This window comes from Clarias gariepinus, chromosome 1 (genome assembly GCF_024256425.1).
Source record: "Clarias gariepinus isolate MV-2021 ecotype Netherlands chromosome 1, CGAR_prim_01v2, whole genome shotgun sequence".
In the NCBI taxonomy this organism is placed as follows: domain Eukaryota; kingdom Metazoa; phylum Chordata; class Actinopteri; order Siluriformes; family Clariidae; genus Clarias; species Clarias gariepinus.
Window position 1 is genome coordinate 50,182,179 of NC_071100.1, and position 22,444 is coordinate 50,204,622.

A 22,444-nucleotide genomic window follows, 5' to 3' on the forward strand; every position below is an offset into this window, starting at 1 on the left:
TCATAAAACATCTGCGTGATGCTACAGAGTCGATTAATAGAGAGGCAATTCTCTGATTCCAGGCTGTAGCTCTTAAAACCCCGAGCAGTGTAGTTATTATTGATTTTTTTTTTGTTTTTCTGTTGTTATTTTTTTAAATAAACATATATAGGGCTCAGGATTGAAATAGCACAGATACACATGATCACGTGTTTTTATGGTTGTTTTTATGATGAAAAAAAAAAAATATATATATATATATATATATATAGATAGATAAACATATATGCATATTTTAAGAGTTCTACATTTTTTGTGACATCTTTCCCCGTATTCCGGTAGCGGTAAAATTTACCCTTTATAAAAGTAATGATGATTTTTGTTCTACTTGGCAGATCTGAGAAAAACAAATACACACTTTAAAGTCCGGAGTCTCCTCATTAACACACACTGACAAACATATAAACATATACAGTATAGATACAGTACAGTATATAATCATCACTGACCCGAGTCGTGTTACAGGGTTTTAAAAATCAAAGAGTCGATTTCATCTACTGAATCTGATGGAATAAAATATGAGTGTTTATTTATTTATCTTATTAATTACTTTAACTCTGTGTGACTCCTGGAATCGATTCCAAACTCTTTATTCACCCAGGAGGTCATTTTAAACAGATAAGCTCTGTGGAACTGTAATGGAATATCAGGAATCAGCTACGGTATGTTTGGGGACGAATTTGCCTCGTCGTTTGCCAACAAATGTTTAAAGTTTTGGCACCCACTAATCAACAGAAATAAGGAAAGCGCACATCATTTCATTTACTACACTCTGTCTGAATCATCCAAAACTCTTTATACACACTGGTGTAAAGGTGTGTGTGTGTGTGTGTGTGTGTGTATACGGTATACAGTATATATATAGCACTGCATGTGACTCCGGAGACACACGGTGATAAATTACAGCAGCTGCACTGAGATTAGCATGTATGTGTCTCTGAGGAGGCTTTCACGGTGTGTTCTCGCCCAACCCCCACAGTGGTGCTCCAGACAGGTGAGAACACTCAGGTGTGGACCAAAATAATCGATCTGACAAGATCTGAGCCAGAGCTATGTTCTTCTTAGAGGAAAGCCCCTAGTGCATGCACGTGTCAGCGGAAGCCACCGGATGACATCATGGGGGGGAATTGGGGGGGGGGGACATGGGGGACATAAAAGCATATAACATCGGGTCTGTAGGAAGGTCGTCTTTGTTCCTCTGGGAATAGAGGTGTGATTCATGGGAATTTGACATAAAAGTACAGAACATATTCAACTCCCACAAACTGTCCAAAAATGTCCAAATACTCTCTGAAACATTTCAGGAACTCTCAATAACTCTCAACACTTTCACGAACTCTCGAAAAACTCTCACAAATCCTCATAACTCTCACAAACTATAAAAAAAAAACCTCTCAAAAACTTTAAACTTTCACAAACTCAAAACTTCCACAAACCATCAAAAACTCTAACAAGCAAAATAATGTACTACAACAACAAGAACAACAATAAAACTCTTTATATTTCTTATTTTTTCTTTAATTCAGCTTTATAAATGAACGAATCACGCCCTCTGCTGGCCTCATTGAGCGCCCACACCCAGAGTAACAGTGAGGAGAGTTGTAACAGTCAGAGCCAGAGGTGTTTGTGATGATGATGATGATGATGGAGATGGAGATCTTCCTCTACACTTTGTAGTGCTCACTCTGAGTTTAATCTTTCTTGTGCATCTCTGAACTAATATTTATTTGTATAACCTGCTGTCTGAGAACTGCTTCACATCTGTGACAATCGTACTACACGCCACAATTCCTTTGCATTTCTCGGTTTTGTCTCAGAAACAGCATTTTTATTGTCAGGCCACAACTTTTCTATTGGATTAGGGTCTGGGGATTGGGCTGCGACTCCATAGCGTCAATCCTGTTGGTCTGAAACCAAGGTGCTGCTCACTTACTGGTGTGTTTGGGGTCGTTGTCTTGTTGAAACACCCATTACAAGGGCCTTTCCTCTTCGGCATGAGGCTACGTGACCTCTTTAAGTATTCTGATGGACTCAAATTGAACCATGATCCCTGAAATGTGATAAAGAGGCCCAACACCACAGTACGAGAAGCTTCCCCATATCATGATGCTTGTGTCTTCATGCTTTACTGTCTTCACAGTGTACTGTGGCTTGAATTCAATGTTTGGGGGCCTGACAAACTGTCTGCGGCATCTAGACCCAAAAAGGACAATCTTGCTTTCATCAGTCCACTAAATACTGCCCCATTTCTCTTTAGGTCAGACAGTGTGTTCTTTGGCGAACTGTTACCTCTTCAGCACACGTCTTCTTTATTAACAATGGGACTTTGCGGGGCTTCTTGCTGATAGCTTGGCTTCACATAGCCGTCTCCTAATAGTAACAGCACTCACAGGTAACTTTAGGTGTAAGTCAATCTTGTTATTCTTTGATCCATTCGAATGGTAGTTTTCCGTTTTCTTTCACGTCTTTCTGGTTTTGGTCTCCATTTTAAAGCTTAAAAATTATTTGGTATTAGTTTAGCAGAGCAGCCGATTATTTTCTGCACTTATTTGTATGTTTTCCATCTCTAATCACTTTTTGAATCAAAGTACGCTGTTCTTCTGAACGATGTCTGGACTCAACCCATATTATTCTGATTTTCAGAGGGAAATGCACAGGAGAACCTTTTCTGCTTTTATCCTGAAATAAGGGGAACTTGTTTGACGCCCAGAATAGAACCTGCAGGGAGTCCAATGCATTTAAATTAAAAGTTATTATATCGATATGGAGCTTTACTCATCTGTCTGTCTCTCCATCTGTCTATCACTTTCTGTCTGTCTCTCCATCTGTCTATCACTTTCTGTCTGTCTCTCCATCTGTCTATCACTTTCTGTCTGTCTCTCTATCTGTCTATCACTTTCTGTCTGTCTCTCTATCTGTCTGTCACTTTCTGTCTGTCTCTCCATCTGTCTATCACTTTCTGCCTGTCTCTCCATCTGTCTGTCACTTTCTGTCTGTCTCTCCATCTGTCTGTCACTTTCTGTCTGTCTCTCCATCTGTCTGTCACTTTCTGCCTGTCTCTCCATCTGTCTATCACTTTCTGTCTGTCTCTCCATCTGTCTATCACTTTCTGTCTGTCTTTCCATCTGTTTATCACTTTCTGTCTGTCTCTCTGTCTGTCTTTTTATCATTGTCTGTCTGTAAGGTGAATTAAAAAAATGTAGCCACATCCACCTGTGTGTGTGTGTGTGTGTGTGTGTGTGTGTGTGTGTGTGTGTGTGTGTGTGTGTGTGTGTGTGTGTGTGTGTGTGTGTGAGCTGGTTTGGATATTTGAATGCAGTAGATGTGTTTGATCTGAGAAATTGGTTTTTCCTGCTCGAGTGATTTGCAAAGAGGCGACGATCACTGATGCAGCCACGGCACTGACGTCTGAATTACTTTCCTGTGTGTGTGTGTGTGTGTGTGTGTGTGTGTGTGGTCACTCATTAACATTACATGGGAAAGAGCTGCTTAACTCTGTTTTTAAAACTTGAGAATAAAGTTGTGACATTTGGTGAAATAAAATCATAACGCTGAGATAAAAAGATAAAATCACACTTCTGAGAATAAACATGTTTTACTTCAGGACAAAAGTCCTAATATCTGCAGAATAAAGTCAGAATAGTTTACAATGTTGTAACATTTGGAGAATAAATATGGAGAAATAAGATAGAGAATAAATGTAAAGGTTTATTTGTGATCTTGTACAAAGACCAGTCTAATCACGCAGTTTGAAACTGGAGACGGAAAAACATTTTAAAAACTGGCTTTGTAGTTCCTTCATGCTCATAAAAAAATTTCCTGTCTTTAAAACGAACTGATTTGTCCTGAAGGAAGTAAAAGCGCTGCGTGAGCAGATCCGGACTCTGTACCGAGCGATCCTGACCGCGCGCTTGACATTTGCCTCCTGCTCAGCCTCGCACTAATAGTACAAATGTCACAGGAAATGAAAAAAAGGTGACTTATTTCTTTGTTTGCTTTTCACCCCGGTGCCCATATTTCCATCTGTAACGTAACATATTTGCTTTAATTTATCTGGGGTCTGGGGACCGAGCTGAACCCTGAGCCCCGGCGAGTCCTCGCTGCCCCACGGCCATCGTTAATCATAACCTTTAAACTTCCTGCCTGGCTCTAATGCGTTCAGTTTCCTTCACGGCTGCTCGCAGGGATCCGGCAGGTTTATACAGCTCATTTATTCGACTCATATTAATCCCCGGGCGCGATTTACAGCCGACAGAAAGGTTACCCGCCATCACTTACGCACATTCTGGAACAATTTCTGTCGGAATTCTGTCCCCGGGATTTATAGCGCTGCGAGGGTAAAAGCTCTTTGGCAACTTCCCTTTCAACGTTCTGTTTGGTGAAAACTTCAGACTGTATTTTTCACTTGTATAATAAAAATAATACTAATAATAATAATAATAATAATAATGAGTGTGTATAAGTGTATCGTCTGCCGCAGGGCTTCTCAAAGTCCAGACTCTGATCTCAATCCAGACACACTGTAAAGTGTACGCAGTGTAGTCTATTTGGAGAGCGTGACGCGATCCTGTCCTGATATTAAGGTTAATGTGTACGCTGAGCGTATGAGAGAGAGTTCAGGGTCGCTAAGAGGCGCCCGTTCAAAAATTTCAGGTTCTGTCATCACGTCACCCTGTGGTGAGAACGTCACAACCCTAATGTGCAAAGAAAACATCAGTGTCTCCGTCCAGTGACCACGCCCTTTTGTGCCAAGGTTTGGGCAGCTGACTGAAGTCGGATCGTGACATTTCTCATACGTGTGTTTTGACTGTTTATATCTGGCATCTTTTGCTCAATTTTGTCTTGAATCTTACATGGAGACGCGCAACAAGCGTGCTCACAGTAGAGAGCGACACCATCATGACACTCAGGGTTACTTAGCAACAACTGATGCCACAAGAGCACAAGCACACGAGCACTTTGGAAAGAAGGAGAACGCGACATTCCAGTGTGTTGTTGTGTTGCCCTTTAAGGTCAGTTTGTTCAATCAGTTCATTCATTCATCGAAACAAGTACACTTTGCTTATTTGGTTTGATTTTTCTCTTGTAGTAAAAATAGTTTCTAAGACACATGTAAATTTTGTAATGTTTAAAGTTGGAACTGCTCAGGTTCACAAGCAACAATTTGCAGGCAAGTTACTTTTAAGTGATAAAAATAAGTGCCATTACTTTTGCTCTATTTTGAATGTTTCTGACACTTGAACTCGAGTTGCTTTGTATCTGATTGCAATTCAAGCAGTGCCGTTTTTTTCCATTTTTTCCTGAAATAGTTTGGTCTTAAACATGAATGTAGGCCGCTTGTAATTTATAAGCAAGTTAGAAAAAAAAGTCACTTCCTCATCCCTGATCATCCAGGACCTTTTACCTTGAATAGAAATCAGATTTGAACCTTTGAATATTAAGTTTGAGAACCTCTGGTCTATATATACACTGTATTATACTGTATTGTGAATAGAGCCACGAGCGAAAAGAAATGACCTGTGTGTTGTGCTATCAGAGGAAAATAATAATTTCCAGACCAAAGCACATCCTGAAGAGTTTTATTCCTCTTACACCACTGGAGCTTTTCAACAATTAAAACCTTTAACTCATTTATTAATTACTAATTTGTAATTTTATCCATTTATAGTCACATTTAATGTAGCCAAGTCTAAGTCTGTTGGAAACAAACCACAAAAAAAGTGTGATTGTACAAAAGTCGTAAGAAAGCTTACTGTTACCACCTTACCACTGACACTGGAGACTCCTTCCATAAATATTACATAAACATCTCCCTACACATCAACTACACACTTTTTTTAACAATCCAGTGTACACGCGCCGGAGTCCAAGATGCCCACCTTCTTAGCTACAGTACTTTAGTATCGCTTCGTTATATCTTCTCAGATCCCATCCTTTAATCTTTTCATCTTGTTTTTTGTTAAACAGAAGACAGAGTTGTCAGGTAAGGCAGAAGGAAAACCTGCACTTGTTAGCGTTTCGTGTCCTGCGTTCGGTTTGCTCTGCATGACCCGGGTGAAAGTGTAAATGCTGTTAAGCAATCTGACATACAGACGCTGAAAAGTAACACTTTTTTTAACATGAGACATAGATATATATTTTTTTGCTATATGCAGCAAAAAAAGAAATGCCCCTTTTTCAGGACTGTTTATTTCAACAATAATGTTGTAAAAATCCAAATAAAATCCAAACAGATCTTCATTGTAAAGGGTTTAAACAATATTTCCCATGCATGTTCAATTAACCATAATCAATTCATTAACATGCACCTGTTGAATGGTCATTAGGACCTTAACAGCTTACAGAAAGTAGGCATTTAAGGTCACAGTTCTAAAAACGCAGGACACTAAAGAGACTTGTCTACCGACTGTGAAAAACACCCAAAGAAAGATGCCCAGGGTTCCTGCTCATCTGTGTGAACGTGCATTAGGCATGCTGCAGGGAGGCATGAGGACCGCTGATGTGGCTAGGGCGATAAATCGCCATGTCCGCACCGTGAGACGCCTAAGACAGCGCTACAGGGAAAAGGGAAGGACGGCTGATCATCCTCGCAGTGGAAGACCACGTGTAACAACACCTGCACAGAATGGGTACATCCGAATATCACACCTGCGTGACAGGTACAGGATGGCCACTGCCCGAGTCACACCAGGAACACACAATCCCTCCATCAGTGCTCAGACTGTCCGCAATAGGCAGTCCATGAGGAGGAGATGCACTGCAGTACTTCAAGCAGCTGGTGGCCACCAGATACTGACTGGTACTTTTGATTTTGAGCCTCCCTTCATTCAGGGACACATTGGGAAACATTTTTAGTTTATGTCTTATGGTGTTGACTCTTTTAGTGTTCATACAAATATTTACACATTAAGTTTACTGAAAGTAAAAACAGTTGAAAGTCAGAGGACGTCTCTTTTTTTGCTGAGTATATGTACGGAGGTCTAAATCGCACAGACCCTGCTGTGATGGAAATCAGACACAGTGGTGGAGAAAACGGGCTTTTTATTAAACGACTCAGTGATTCAGTGACTTATAAATGACTGTGAACCGTTTGTATGTATGCAGGGTGTTTGGATTCAAATCCTATGGTTTAGGTGGAACACTACAGCAAGGGTTCTTTAAGTATAGGCCTGGTGGGCTGTGACGGTACTGCAGGCATGGTTCTCAATTTTGTAATTAAGTTTGATCTAAATTTCACATCATTCTTCATTTGTCTTAAACTTAGCACCGAATGTCGCCATACTAAATTTGGGAGTTTCTGGTCTACAGGGTTTAGGCTGAACACAGACCCTGTCCTGAGGTACACCGTGTCCCGCATCGCCTCTTTCTCCGGCTATTTTTCCGAGCGAGCCGTTTCACACTTCTCCTAAAACACCTCCATAAATCTCCCCCTGAATTTCATCAACCTGGCTCTCAGGAGAGCGAGAGAGCGAGTGAACGAGCATGATATCCATTCCACAACCCCCCCAACACACACACACACACAGGAGAGAAGGGAGAACCTTGTCAGGACGTTTTCTTTTCCATTTTTCTACACAGTTGGCCATGCAGAACTCAATAAAGATGGACGCAGGTAGCCTTCGGGGCGGCCTGCAGGGAAATATGGAGGTTGAAAGTGGCTCAGGGACGCCGTGAAGCTCCGCCTGATCAAACCGCGGGCCGTGACATTGTAGCAAAATTCTTTCTTATTTTCTGTAGTATGTCAGTGGGTGAGAGAGTGTGTGAGGGTGTGTGTGTGGGAGAGACAGATCAATGTTTTCAGGTTGATGGATCCAGAAGAAACAATGTTGATTAAACCAGTTTCTCAAGTTTGTGACCCGTAAGGGGAAGCACTGTACACCTCGACTCCCGCTAATTTCTGCACACCTTAACATTAACATCTAAGTTAATGAATGAATCCCACCTTGTACCAGAACTCCAGTACGGTTGCTCTGCACTGTGGTCGTACCTACACACATATCATTCTAAACATTTTCAGGTTTGTGAAGAACATCAGAGCTGTTCAGAAAAGATCTCAGATTATTTCGAATCACAATACACCCGATCTGTGTGTGTGTGTGTGTGTGTGTGTGTGTGTGTAAGCTCCTGCACACGTCATCTAGTAGACTTTATGGAGGGAGTGAGCCTCACGCTGAGCCTCGTGGGAAATAATAGAATAAAAACACCATGAAATAAGAGACGTAGAGGAGAAAGTTAAAGTCCTGTGTGTGTGTGTGTGTGTGTGTGTAAGAGAGAGAGAGAGAGAGAGAGATGACACAACATGCTGCAGTGCTTCCTGTAGATCAGTGTGGGTGTGTATTCATCCCAGACATCAAACACACACAGGTTTGTGAATATTCTGTTTTGAGGAATTGTTTGTTTTTGTACAAAGAGGATAAATAAATTAACCAACTAATTAATTAATTAATAATTGTTGCAAAAGCTATAACATCTAAAACTGTAATTAAGATCTGTCTGAGAAACACCACTTACATTCTGAAGTGCAGATACAAGTAATAAATAAATAAATCGATAGATTTGAACCTTTCTGGGTTTTTTTTATTTTTATTTTTCTGACCCTGTGTGAAAAAGTAATTGTCCCCTAAACCTAATATAATGGAACCTTGGATTACGAGCATAATTTGTCCCAGAAACGAACTCAATTTCCCCCATAAAAAATACAGGAAACAAAAAATAAATACATAAAAATAATTAACGCAAATTATAAAGTAAAAATAAAACAAATTAATCTGCACTTTACCTTTAAAAAAGTACAAATAAATCCAGACAGATAAGTGTTTCCATTTGTTTCTGTGTGTGTGTGTGTGTGTGTGTGTGTGAAGCTGAAGTAAGCTCCCCTCTCCCCCTTCTCATCTTACATAGTTACCCTTCCTCCCGTCTTTTCACACACACGTGTGCACACAACAGTAACACTGTTTTATTGAAAAAATAAACAAGAAATCTCTCTAATGACACTCGATTGAGCGACACACTAACGGAATCACTGCTGTAAAGTTAAAATAAAACAAATTAACCTGCACTTTACCTTTGAAAAGAATCACGACAGAGCAGAGTTTCTGTGTAGAGCAGAGAGAAAGACTGTGTGTGGGAAAGCAAAAGTAAGAGGGGTCTCTGTTTGTGTGTGTGTGTGGGGGGGACGTGTGCACACAAAGATCAGGCTTGAGCAGAAAGAGGAAATGGATCTTTAACCTCTCTAATGAGACTTTGCTTTACATGTGCGCTGTACACACACGCATACAGACACAAAATAAAATATGTTTTACACACACACACACACACACACGGTCACAGTGTTGTAGTAAACAGTACACGCGTGCACGGATGTTGATTATACCAGTAAGAGACGCGCACTAAGACCCAGCAGGGGAGTCGATTACCCACAATTCCGCAGCACAAGAGAGAAAAAAAAACGTTGGCTCAGTTGTGATCATGTGACGCTCGGCATCAAAACAAGAAGCGAATGCGTGATACATGATACACCGTGCTTATAAACCAAGACTTTTTCGTTTTTCAAGTCAAAATTTAGTTAAAAATCTTTGCTCGTCTTGCGGAACACTCGCAAACCGCGCTACTCGCAATCCAAGGTTTTACTGTAACTGCTTGTCTTACCCTTGGTGGCAACGACTGCATTCGAGCGTTCGCTGTAGGGAATTTTGTCCCGCTCTTCTTTGCAGAATTGTTTTTTTGTAATTCAGCCACATTGGAGGGTTTTTGGAGCATAAACGGCCTGTTTAAGGTCACCTCGATCGGTTAGAAAGTGTGATTTATAAAAATATATATATAACAAGTCCTTTTTTAACAGCAATGTGGAAAGACAGACAGACAGATAAACAGACAAATAAGAGAAAGAGTAAGACAGATATATTTAATAGTCAGACAGACAGTTAGACAGACAGACAGATGGAACAAAGCCGCAGTGACGCGTGTGAAACAGGGAGGTGTGTGTTCCTTCACACAGCTGTTTGTTACAATGTGTTTGACTTTATCCTTCAGGAGATCAGAGGCGATCTGTTACACACTGAGTGTTTGAAGTTTATTAAAGCTGAGCTCAGGAGGATCACCGGCCTCGACTCCTCTCTCTGCTACACAAACACACCTTACACTTTATCACACACACTCCCAGGACCAGGTCAACTCTGAGTGTGTGTGTGTGTGTGTGTGTGTGTGTTCTCAGCTGTCGGCTTTATATTTACACCCCGCATAAAATATCACCCGTACTTTATCATCAGCTAACTGCTAACCGCTAGTGATAGATTAGAATCATCATCACACCCCACCAGGGTAAACACACACACACACACACACACACACACACACACAAGGTATACAAACCCAATCTCTGTTTCTACACTGCCAAATCCATTTGCAGGCTTTCCGTACTTTGTGTGTGTGTGTGTGTGTGTGTGTGTGTGTGTTTTGTAAAGTCTGCCCAGAATTTACAAGTGGTTCACCTCACGCTTCAGAGAACGCGGGAGTGGGGAGAGAGAGAGAAAGAGAGAGAGAGACGGAGAGGGGGAGAGTAATAGAGAGATAGTAAACGAGCGAGAGAGATGCGGGTGTGGAGGAATCACATCACAGAGACGGAGTGATAGAGGGATTCAAAGAAATGATGAATAAATAGAGAGCAAGAGAACAAGACCTGCTAGTGGACTTTTCCAATTACAATCCCTCTCTCTCTCTCTCTCTCTCTCACCCACACACACACACACACACACACCTCTCTAACTAGCGGAGGACTGAGACTCTGTACGTGATGTCGGTTCTCGTCGCCACTCAGATGAAGATCGACACCAGCACTTCCTCCACTAAGGTAAGGGCCCGAGCTCAGCCCAGGATTGGAGACTCCTCTCTATACTCCACATATCAGCTCTGTGTGTGTGTGTGTGTGTGTGTGTGTGTGGGAGTGATGTGTCTCGGAGAAACAACGCAGAATTGAAATAAATCATACAAAACTGTTTTCCGACTCTTACACCTACACTGCAGTGTGTGTAAAGTGTGTGTTTGTGTGTGGAAGTAAAGTGTGCTCTGCTGAGTGTGTGTGTAGTGTGTGTGAAGTGAAGTGTGAGGTGTTATGTGTATCGAAAGTGTGTATCTAAAGTGTAGAAATGTGTGTGTGTGTGTGAGTGTGTGTATCCTTGTGTTTGCGTGTTTCCTACACAATTATTTATTTTATCTATTCATCCGTCCATCCGTCCGTCCGTCCGACCGTCTGTCTCTTCCTTCATCTTTCCCTCTACCCATCTGACTCTGTCTTCCCGGCTGTGTATAAATCTCTTCCTTTATCATTCCATCACTCCATCCTTCTACAGTACATATTGGTTCATCCATCTGAATGTGTATTAATCCCTCCATCCTTCCATCCAACTGTACAGCCATCTAACCCTTCATCCATCTCTCCAATCATCCATCTGACAAACTCAACCATCCACACATCCGTCCATCCATTCATCTGACCGACTGGTTCTCCCTTCATCTTTTTTCATCTACCCATCTGAGTCAGACTTCCTGGCTGTGTATAAACCTCTTCCTCCTTCATCCCATCAATCCATCCATGCACATTTTTGTTCATCCACCTGAACGTGCATTGATCTATCCATTTCTCCATCCATCCATTGAAGTGTCCAGTTGTCTATCCATCCATCCATCCAACTCTCCAGCTGTCCATCAATTTGTCTAATAGCATTTGTCTCTCTTCATCTTTTCATCTGATTCTGTCTTCCTGGCTGTGTATAAATCTCTTACTCTCTCTTTCCATCACTCCATTTACATATTGGTTCGTATTAGTGCATTAAATAATCCACTCCTTTGTCCATCCATCCGTCCAATCATTTGTCTATACATCCGTCTGTCCAGTGGCTCATCTATTACGCCAATCATCCATCCATCCATTCATCTGACAAACTGCTCATCCATCCATCCATTCATCTGACAAGCTGTCAAATTATATCTAAATCTATAAATATGTCCAGTTGTCCATCCATCCATTGTTCCATGCCCTTTCTTGCTTCCATCCAACACTATTTGACTATGTATACTTTCATCTCTCTCTCTCTCTCTCTCTCTCTCTCTCTCTCTCTCAGTGATGTGTGTGATTGTAGATGTTCCCTCTGGCTGAGGAACCCTGAGAGAAACCCTGAGGAACCTCCATTATAACACAGTGTATTAGTGTCTATAGGACCTCATCATCACTCACACACACACACACTCACACACACACACACACATACGATACAAAAAAGTAATAACAGTTGATGTCCAATTCACTTTAAAAGTTTCCCATTGTGTCCGAATCTATAAACTAAACGCCTTAAACACTCCGTGTGGAAAAGAAGAGAAAATCCAATCAGGCTGCTTTTTTTTCCTCTTTCACATCTGTTCATTTCCTTACTTCCTGTCACAGCTGTCACACTCCGGAGACATTAGCAGCCGCGCGTGTGTGTATGTGTGAGTTTCTTTCTTATCTCCGCTGTTTAAATAACATTTTCTCCTGTCCTCTCTCTCCAGACGTTGTCTGACGTGGCGTCTCTCCGCTCATCTCATTTTCTTATTTTCACTCTGTAACAACTCACAAAGAAATAAAAAAGAAAACAGATAAGAGATGAGATGTAGGGTCAAGAGTGGAGGAATGCAATTCTGTTCTGACAGAGAGAGAGAGAGAGAGAGAGAGAGAGAGAGATGAGAAGGGGCAGAGTGGGAGAGAAGCAGGAAAACTAACATGCATCTGGATGTCGGTGTACAGAGAACGAAAACACAACACCGATGATTATTTATTCCTTTTTTATTCATTATAATTAATTACAATTAATAATCTAAAAAAGTGTAATATGTTCATATTTAATTAAACACCTGAATACAAAAGTTGTTTAGTTAAAAACCAGATTTGCTGAGAAATAAAATGTTCAGTGGTGGTGTAATGGTTAGTGCTGCTGCCTCGCACCTTCAGGTTTTGGGTTCGATTCCCACCTCGGGGTCTGTGTTCATGGAGGTTGCATGTTCTCCTGGGTTTCCTCTGGTTCCTCCACTTACAGGACAAAGTGGTATAGATGATGATGAGGGAGTGAGTGACAGTGGAGTGTTTAATTTAATGTTTCTGGAATAATAAGATTCTCAGTTCACTTAAAAATACATCCGTCAGTTTGGTGTAATTAGGAAGCAAAAACCCTCCAAAAAAAAAAGCTCCAAAGACCCTCCAATGTGGCTGAATTCCAAAAAAAAAATTCTGCAAAGAAGAGCGGGACAAAATTCCCTAGAGCGAACGCTCGAATGCAGTTGTTGCCGCCAAAGGTGAGACAAGCAGTTACAGTGAAACCTCGGATTGCGAGTAACACGGTTTGCGAGTGTTCCGCAAGACGAGCGAATATTTTTAACTAAATTTTGACTTGAAACTACACACCTATGTGGAAGCACATGTCTGATATTCATCTAATGCTCTAGGAACATCTGGATTTAATAAGTTAGACGTGTCTCAGCCTGCAGCAGGGTGGGCGTGGCCTAGCATTCTACTGACGTGACGTGATTGACAGGTGGACTGTCTGAGACCAAATACAACAACGCAGAACCGAGAGACAGCCTTCATGTGACAAACACCTACTGACAGGGTTACACACTCGCCACGCTCGCTACATTAGCTCAGGTTTTATAACTTAGCTTTCAGTCACTAGGTTAGCTTTCACTTTGTAGCTTAGCTTTACCTTGCTAGGTTAACTTCTGCTTCATTACTTAGCATTGACTCACTAGCTTAGTGACTTTTTCTCTTGCTATGTTAGAGCTTTATTTTTATCTTAGCAGAGGAAAAGAAATAGCGAAGCTAGCAAAGTTAGCTTGCAGTTTCTCAATGTAGGTTCGATTTTGATTTGTCCCAGCTTTTCCTAGATAACTTAGCTTGCATAATGCACTTCTTCTGTAATCAAACATTTCTAAAGCTGACGATAAAAACATAATTTTTCTACTTTTTTAATATTTCTATTCATAATTTATTCGTTTTGGTGTTAAATTAAACCTCTTTAAGAATGAACTTTGTTTTAGTCTAAATAAAATCGTCATAAACATTAAACTTTAGGACTTTGTGCATTCCATTTATAATTTATTAAATATTTCGATTTTAAGAGATTTTCAACGCATGAGTTTGGGAAAACTCCGCCCTGCATTAGCCCCTCCCACTCTACATTAAAAACCGATAGCTCGTATTTAATGTTAATATTTAACACTAATGGTTCAGAGGTTAAACTGAAGATTGTGGACAAAATCTCAACAGCTAACAGGTCTGCACCGTCCTCATAGGTGTGTATAGAGAGTGCGTTGAGCTTACCATCCCCACCTCATTACACACACACACACACACACACACCGGATTCAGCAGGTCAGCTCATTAAGCAGGTCCAAGTGTGTATCAGAGGACAGAGTACACATAAAAACATCAACACAATATTTTTATCCTTTAATATCACGTACCTTATATATAATTACTTACAGCCTTAGCTATGTTAAAGTTCACACTAATAAGACAATTTAAAATGTTATATAAATAAATATAAGACAGGTTTTGTCTCTACATCGCTCTTTCAATGATATCTTTATGTTTCAAATGTTGAAGGACCAGGAACCAGTCTCAGAAACTATCTGTCTGTGTGTCTGTATGTCTGTATGTCTGTCCAGCCAGATTCTGTCGCAGCATCACACAAAACTGTCTGGACCGAATGTAATGAGACTTTGTCAGTCCTTAGATTTCTGCCTGAAGTTTAATCTGCACCATCAGTGAAGTCTTAATGTAGAGTAAAAGTGATGTTATGAACAGTTATGTGTCGAAACTGAAATAACAGCGCTGAAGTGGTATAAGTGAATTTTAACACGCTGGAGTGGTTTTAAGACAAAACTTCATCTTTATCCTTTTATCTACTTTTTCCATTTCTCATCTGTGATTCACTCTCCGATTACCGAACAGGGAGTGTATTTGTCTGAGCACCAAAGAAGGACAACTTAGTGTAAACAAGGCATAAGATACTCAACCTTACAGAATGGGATTTCTTTGTATTAATAAGTTAGACAGAGAGTTCTGCTGTACAGAGACACACAGACATGTACGTGGGCTTCAACCTCAAATAATAATAATAATAATAATAATAATAATAACAATAATAATAATAATAATATCAGTGATTACATTAAAGATCAGCAGATTATTATTGGATTTAACATTTTAACAGTTTCTATAAACTCTTTAACCGCCAACCATGTGTACTTGCACTAGTTTTGTTTATATTATTCGCTGGCTTAATGCTGAAATACATTGTTCAAGCTCTGACCTCTACATGACCTTTGACATTCTTTATGTTTTTACTTTATTCATTCATTTACATTGGTGACGTGATCCTGTTGACTCCATCCTGAGTTTATTACACAATAAGACACGAAGTTGGCCTCTAGTATGTCACACCTCATTTAAATTTAATACTTTCATTAAGTTTGACCCCTGACCTCGTCCTGGGAAGCCGTGTTATTTATTTATTTATTTATTTATTCATGTTTAAGCCAAAGCATTGTGTGTGTGTGTGTGTGTGTGTGTGTGTGTGTGTGTTTAAAAACAGAATGAATCAATACATAAATTCAGTATAAAGTCAGGGAATGTTAGGTACACATCCAGACTCACATTACATACTGTACACTGATGGCGAAAAGTATTACAACAACACATTCCGTACAGTAGTTTCAGTAGATTTGTCCTTAATTAAATTTGAATCACAGATAGAAAATGGGGAGCGAAACACCGACAGAAATACACCTTTTTAATGACTTGCTGCAAAACGTAACATGATGGAACTTGAAAACAAGACACGATTAAAACAATAGATGAAAATAAAATATAGATGCTGATATAAGGATGAGAAGGAGTCTCCAGTGTCAGTGGTAAAGCTTTAATGTCACTTGTGAACTTCCATCTTTAACTCTGAATTCATTTTCTTGTAAAGGCAGGATTGTGTTTATTGTGTGTTTGATATTAAAATCAAATGCAAAAGCAATGTGTCTGGCAACCTCTTCAGATTTATCATTGTGTTCACAGAATCTATTTATTTATTTATTTATTTATTACAGAGCTGCACTTTTTATGAATTTGATGTTGTTGAACACTATAAACTCTCGTAAAAAATGTAACTGCAACTTTAGGGTTACAGTTTAACCCCGACCTGCTGATACTGGAGACTCCTTCTGTTCGTGTGTATGTGTCACACTTGTCACGCAAGTCACTGTGAACGAGCCGTTATTATAGAAACCATAACATATGTACTAGAATATGCGCTTTTTTCCATTGAATTGTGATTTCAATTATAGATAAAACTTTGAATTTTAATTAATTATGCTAATGAGTCACGTAGCCACGCACAGCTCTGCTCAGCTTCAGTGTTTTTTTCCTTCGGTTTCATTAAACTGCTCTGTGGAGGTTTTTATTAAGTGACTACTTTCTGTGTTTTGCTTCCTAAGAAGTGAAGAGCTCTTGTATCAGAGCATTTTTAATTGCGTCTGGCGTTTGTTCATGATGGCGGCTCAGACAGACCCGTCTGTAATGGAGTGCCGGAGTGTAATTGAGTGATAAGGAGTGTGTGTTTTCGCAGTGTGTGTAATTGAATTTTGATCCAGTCTCCGTGGATTTATATTTGTTCTTCTTTTGTTAAGCGGTGCTGGTCAGGGTTTATGAACAGTTGGTAAAACAAATCAAGCTTTATGTTGTGATGTACTGTGTGTGTGTTTATATGTGTGTGTGTGTGTGTGCTGTAATTTAGAAATAACAGTGTCACCTAGATGAAGGTGGTTTCCGTTTTAAGTCTGGTCCCTCTCCTGGTTTCTTCTTCATGTTGTGTCAGGGTGTTTTTCCTCACTACCTACACCTCACTCATTAGGTGCAAACTTATTAATTAAAAACTTCAAGTGGAAATGTAAACATTTTGGTAAAGTTGCTTTGTGACATTGTCTTGTGTTAAACTTGATATACAAAGAAACAGTTGTATTTGTGTGTGTGTGTGTGTGTGTGTGTGTGTGTTCTGTGTTTGCGGCGCTACATGGTGCAATGCTCTGAAATGTATTGTAAAGTGTGATGAAACTGCTTACATCAGGTATGACTCACAAGAAAACACGCATAGACACACACGCACACAAACACCAACACACACTTGTGAGTTGTATGAAGTGTTGGTTAAACAGACACTGGTGGACTCTCGAGGTCTCCAGACCCTAAGTGTGTATTCAGCAGACTTCCATCATCATGACTGCTTGTGGTTTGTGTTAAAGTAAAAATAAAAGCGGATCTAGAGCTGAGCCCTGAGGGACGCCCGAGCATTGCTTATGCAGTTTGGTTTGCAAACTAGAGATGGGGCGGGTGGGGGTGTGCGTTGAGGTCAATACAAAAATCATAAATCATTGTTACTCTTATTACCAGATTAACTTTTATTTAAATGTTTGGTTAAAAAAAAACTTTTTTAATTTGTAATAATTATTTTTTATTTAAGAATTTTTGTGGGCATCAAACAAAAACCTGAAATTAAAAAATAATTCAACTAAAAATAAAAGATTTTTTTATCTACTTAAGGCACTCCTATGAGGTAGAGTGCAAAAAAAGAAGGAAAGAAAGGAAGGAAGTAATTTTATATAAAGAAAAGTTAAATAAAAAAAGTATTTTTTTTATTAAATAGAACTATTTCATTAAATGAAAAAATAATAAAATGATTTCAACATATAAAAATAGTTTTCATTACAAGTGAATACAAAAAAGCAAAAGAATATTTAAAAAATGTAAAGACTATTTAATACTTGGTGAACACAGTAAAACTGGAAGGAAGACAAAAATGAAAAATGAAATACAGTATTTACGTACTGTGTTGTTCAGGGAATTTAATTGCAGGATTTAAATTGTGTTAAACATATTGTGTTTTTCTATTTTTCTACTTGTTTTCTTAATTTCTTCTTTTTTCTTTTATCCTGCTTGTTTCTTTGAATTGTCTTCTTTTTGACAGGGAACTTTCTCTTTTACTTGCATATTTCTCTTTTTTCATTCTTTCTTTTTATAGTAACTGCTCATTTGAAGGATTACATGTATAGTGAAATGTCACTGTAAACATATTAGGAAATGTGAGTAATCTAGAAAGGGAGGTGGCACAAGATGTAACTGAGTGCTAAGGAACGTGTATGGGGATTTCAGTGCAGACTTAGAAGGGACGGTGTATTGTGGGGAGAAGTGGGAGTATTTGTGCGTATTATCAAACCATAAATCCTGGGGCTCCATCAATTATGTAAAGCAGTTTGGTTGTTTAAGGTTTGTCAGGGAATTGCAGTAGAATGGCATTAGCCTTAGACATGAAAGCCGGGCATGCAGCGAGAGTGCCAAACTTGGACTCCATTTACAATGGAAGTTTCCTAATGGCCAACCATACCCATGCCATGGTTGAAACTGTGGGCCCTCTACTGATTAGCTGTATGTGGCCCTCTGCATGTGGCCCTCTCTCCCAGGCCCTGCAGCAGTGTCACACCAATCATGCTGGGGACCACTACTTCACATTTCTTGTCCAAATAGAATATTAGAAGAAAATGAAACTGGCACTCAAATGGTGGCATGCCCAACGACGAGTGCCACAGGGTGTTGTGCATATACTCACAAGATCAGATGTTCCACCCATGAAAAGGGGTTAGAGGATGCCAAACACCTGAGGGAGTGCTCTAGATCTTGGTTGACCCTTTTAGCCTATCCATTAGATTCTCTATGAAAGCCAGAAGACAGGCTGAATGTAGCCCGCAAGAGGATACAAAAGGTTTTCCAGCATCAACTGGTGAGTTGTCTGGGTTCTAATCTAAAACCAAGTTTTCTGGTAGGCTGTGAACCCAAACCCTGTGCTGAAGAAGTAGCTGCCCCATTTCCCTGGCTGAAGAAAGTTTAGGTAGGGGGATGAACTTACTGTACATGCTTTGAAAAAGCGATCCATAATAACTGATATTACTGTATTCCCTTGGGTTGCTGGTAGCCCTTTAACAAAATCAAATAAAAAATGGGACCATGTGCGGGTGGGTATGGGCAGGAGGTGACATAAGCCACATTATGTTTAATGACTGCCCTGAACAAAGTACCCCACACACATCCAGAGGTTTGTCCATCCCGGCCCACCAGAAATGTTGATGTAGAATTTCTCATCTCCAGGGTTTCCTGTGTGGCCCCAAGCGCGCCAATGGCACATAAAGCTTACTTGAAGGGCCCTCTCTTGAGTCTGGCTTCTGTCCTGACAGCAGACCAGGTTTACATTTGTTGAAATTTGTCTATACAGCGACAGATAATTAAAGCAGGCAAAAAAAAAGAAACGACTGACCTTTCAAAGTTATATACATTCTGCTGCCTGAATATACGCCAGGTTCTTGTGATCTGTCCAAATAAGAAATTAGTGTTTGGCCCTATCATAGTTATTATATCATAATTATATGTTTATGTTGTCATGATATCATAGTTCACTTCAGATAAAGTCAAGTGATGGGAGAAGTATGCACAGGGGTGCAACCTCTGGTCAGGACCTGCGCACTGGGAGAGGACAGCTACCCACATCTGGACCACCAACCTCTACTATAAAATGAATCTCCATATTTGGCATTCATAGGCAGTTGATATCTGGGGCAGTTGTCTCCTGTTCTTAAGCGTTTTGAAGGCTTGTTGTGCCTCTTTTGTCTACTTAAATCCCTAGTGGTCCTCTTACTCAGAGCACTGAAGGGCTGTCAAGATACTAAATTTCCAAATAAAATTCTTGATAAAGTTGCCAAAACCCAAGATTCGTTAGACTAAGTGAACCAGCACGGACCTTGGTCACTCTCAGTTGCTTAAGTTCCCTTGGAAAGTCATAAAGCCTAGAAAAAAACTGTGGTTATGTGAAACTGGGATTTCTTTAGCTTATCAAAAAGGCTGGTTTTTAAGAGAAGTTGCAGCAGTCGATGCACATGTAAACATGTTCGTCCAGTGAGTTCATGAAAACCAAAATATTGTCCACATAAACAAAAGTAAAAATGTTTTAGGGATCCCTAGAGGACCTCTTTTATGAAGGACTGAAAGACCGCTGGAGCATCTATTAAGCAAAAGTGGCATTAAAGGGTATTCTTAGTGTCCTTAGGGAGGGTTATACATAGCCTTTAACTCATTTCCTGCCCTGATGCAAATCAGATAGATACACTATGAATCTAACTTAGAGAACACTTTTCGACTTCTGAAGGCACATTTAAATGCAGAATTCATCAAGGTTCTGAGGGTGTCAGTGATGAAGATTGAAAACCCTTAAGAAAATTCTGGCGACACTGAGAACACCACACCAAACCAAAGAGGGTTAACCAATCCAGTGTTGCTGGAGAAACCACAGAAACCCTAACCATAGTTGTAGCACTGGCACATGACTTACATAGAAAGTTGGGCTTCCAGTATGTTGGCCCAGTTGAAGCATGACATCGCACCGTCTGATTGGTTATAGGCCCTGACTCCAAGGGTCATCCATCCAGTGCTGCAACCAGAATGAAATATAAAAACAAGAGCACTGATAGTCCCTGTTGCTTCACTATCCCCTACCAACATAATGATCTGCTGCTCTATAACTCTACACCCTGCCTAGGTGAATATGGCCAAAATTAAAAGACCTATATGTTAAGGGGTGGAGATACAGGTCATCACAGGTTCTCCTCCCGGAGATGACACCAGCCTATGACCGACCTACCCACAATACAAGCAAGCGCCATTACAGCCACTTGAGGCCTGCCACTTGGAAGAAAGCTCAGCAGCACCTAACTTCATGGGGTCACCCAGGGATCCCTCAGGTTCGGCCTCCTGAGGAGCAGGTTGGGCTGCGTGCCTGTAACCCATGAACCAACCACTAATCAAGTGTTCTGCATGCCCTTCACCAAGATGATTGTCAATTTTAGCTGACAATTTGGCTTCAGGCTAAAGCAGTGCCTGCATTTGGCTTAATCACTGCGACAGAAATCCTCTCTTTTCTCTTTTGAACATAAATTTCCCACTTGTCATTCGTGTTTTAACTTTTCTGTTTTTAACCAGTGTCCGCACGCAGAGTGAGTCATTTGGGAGGCTTATTTACTGGCGTAACCAGGTTCCGCGCGTTTTGCCTGTTTTGCCTAGCAACCGGGGTTTTCAGTAGCCTTCAGAACTGCCTGCCCAGATATATAACCATCGATATGGTGAAGTTTTCTGTTGCTTATTGAACAATTATTGGATGGAGTCTTCAGTGTTCACTTTTGGTGGTGAAGATGTAAATTTCCAGGACAAGAAAGTAAGAAGAGAAAGAGACAAAAATGACCTGGATGAGTGTTTGTAGGCGCTAAATCAGAAGAGAAGCTAGTGGCATGGACGCTTCACAACATCGTTATAGTAACAATTAATGGATAAAAAGAACAATGAATGACTTTTTGACAACAAAACATTCAGTAGACTGTTAAAGAAAAACAACATTCAGCTGTTTTGGGTGGTAACAGTTACTTAGCTTTATCTCAGCTCTCCCATCTAATACACACACACACACACACAGTCACACGCTTCCATATTGTTTCAATCTTTTTCATTCACACCCGGGCCAGAAATCAATTCCGTGCGAGTCATTTAGCCTGCAGCGGCTGAGCCGTGAGTAAGCACGCTGCAGCCGGCTCCTCGATCTGCTGACACGCTCACAGAAACCTCCGTCAGCAAAACAAACCAGATAAATTGACTCTTGCACGCCATTAACGCATCCGTCTGTGCTTCACTGCTTCCTTAATATCTGCGGTGCGATTAAGACGGAGCCATCAGCAGCGCATTTCATGGACGAAGACCGGTGTTTGCATTCGCGTGCATTAACAAACCGGCGTGTTCATTTCACAGCAGCACAGAGACTGAAAATTGAGCTCCTGACAGCCGTTGTGTACATTTTATGGTAGTATACAGAACCCTGGGGGAGTCACGTAATATATACATTTTTCATAGTTTGTTCGCTCTTTTTACTAGATCGTAAGCGTGAATTAACCAAAACGTGGAAACAAATTGTGAGCACAAAATTTTATTAGACAGAATTTATTAGAACAAATGAACAAACTAGAAAAAAAACCCAAAGAGCCTTGCATAAGGATTGACCCCACTGACATTTGTTGTGTTTATGCAAACTGAAATGAGATAGATGAGGAACACACGTCATGAATCTACACATGATGTAATTTTTTTTTGAAAGGGCAATAGTTACCACAAGTGACGTTCTTTAAAGCGTATTAAGATAAAATGGCAATCTCTCTTGTGCACGTGCAGAAATTAACAGGAAGGTTAAAAAAAACACATAAGAAACCTACATACATACAAAATGTCTATTCTGTTTATACAATA

General features: G+C 40.2%; 1 protein-coding gene across 2 annotated transcripts in view; it reads left to right on the forward strand.

The window, feature by feature from the left end:
• The window catches only part of dpp6b (dipeptidyl-peptidase 6b), a 106,592-nt gene that overhangs the window by 254 nt on the left and 83,894 nt on the right, over window positions 1-22,444 (forward strand). The window contains exon 1 of one of the 2 annotated variants that reach the window (XM_053502558.1): window positions 10,821-10,888. The exons of the other annotated variant lie outside the window; for it this stretch is intronic. Coding sequence (XP_053358533.1) covers window positions 10,832-10,888 — 57 coding nt within the window. The 5' untranslated portion in view covers window positions 10,821-10,831. Of the gene's footprint in view, window positions 1-10,820; window positions 10,889-22,444 lie in introns of those variants that run through there. 2 annotated transcript variants of the gene reach the window in all.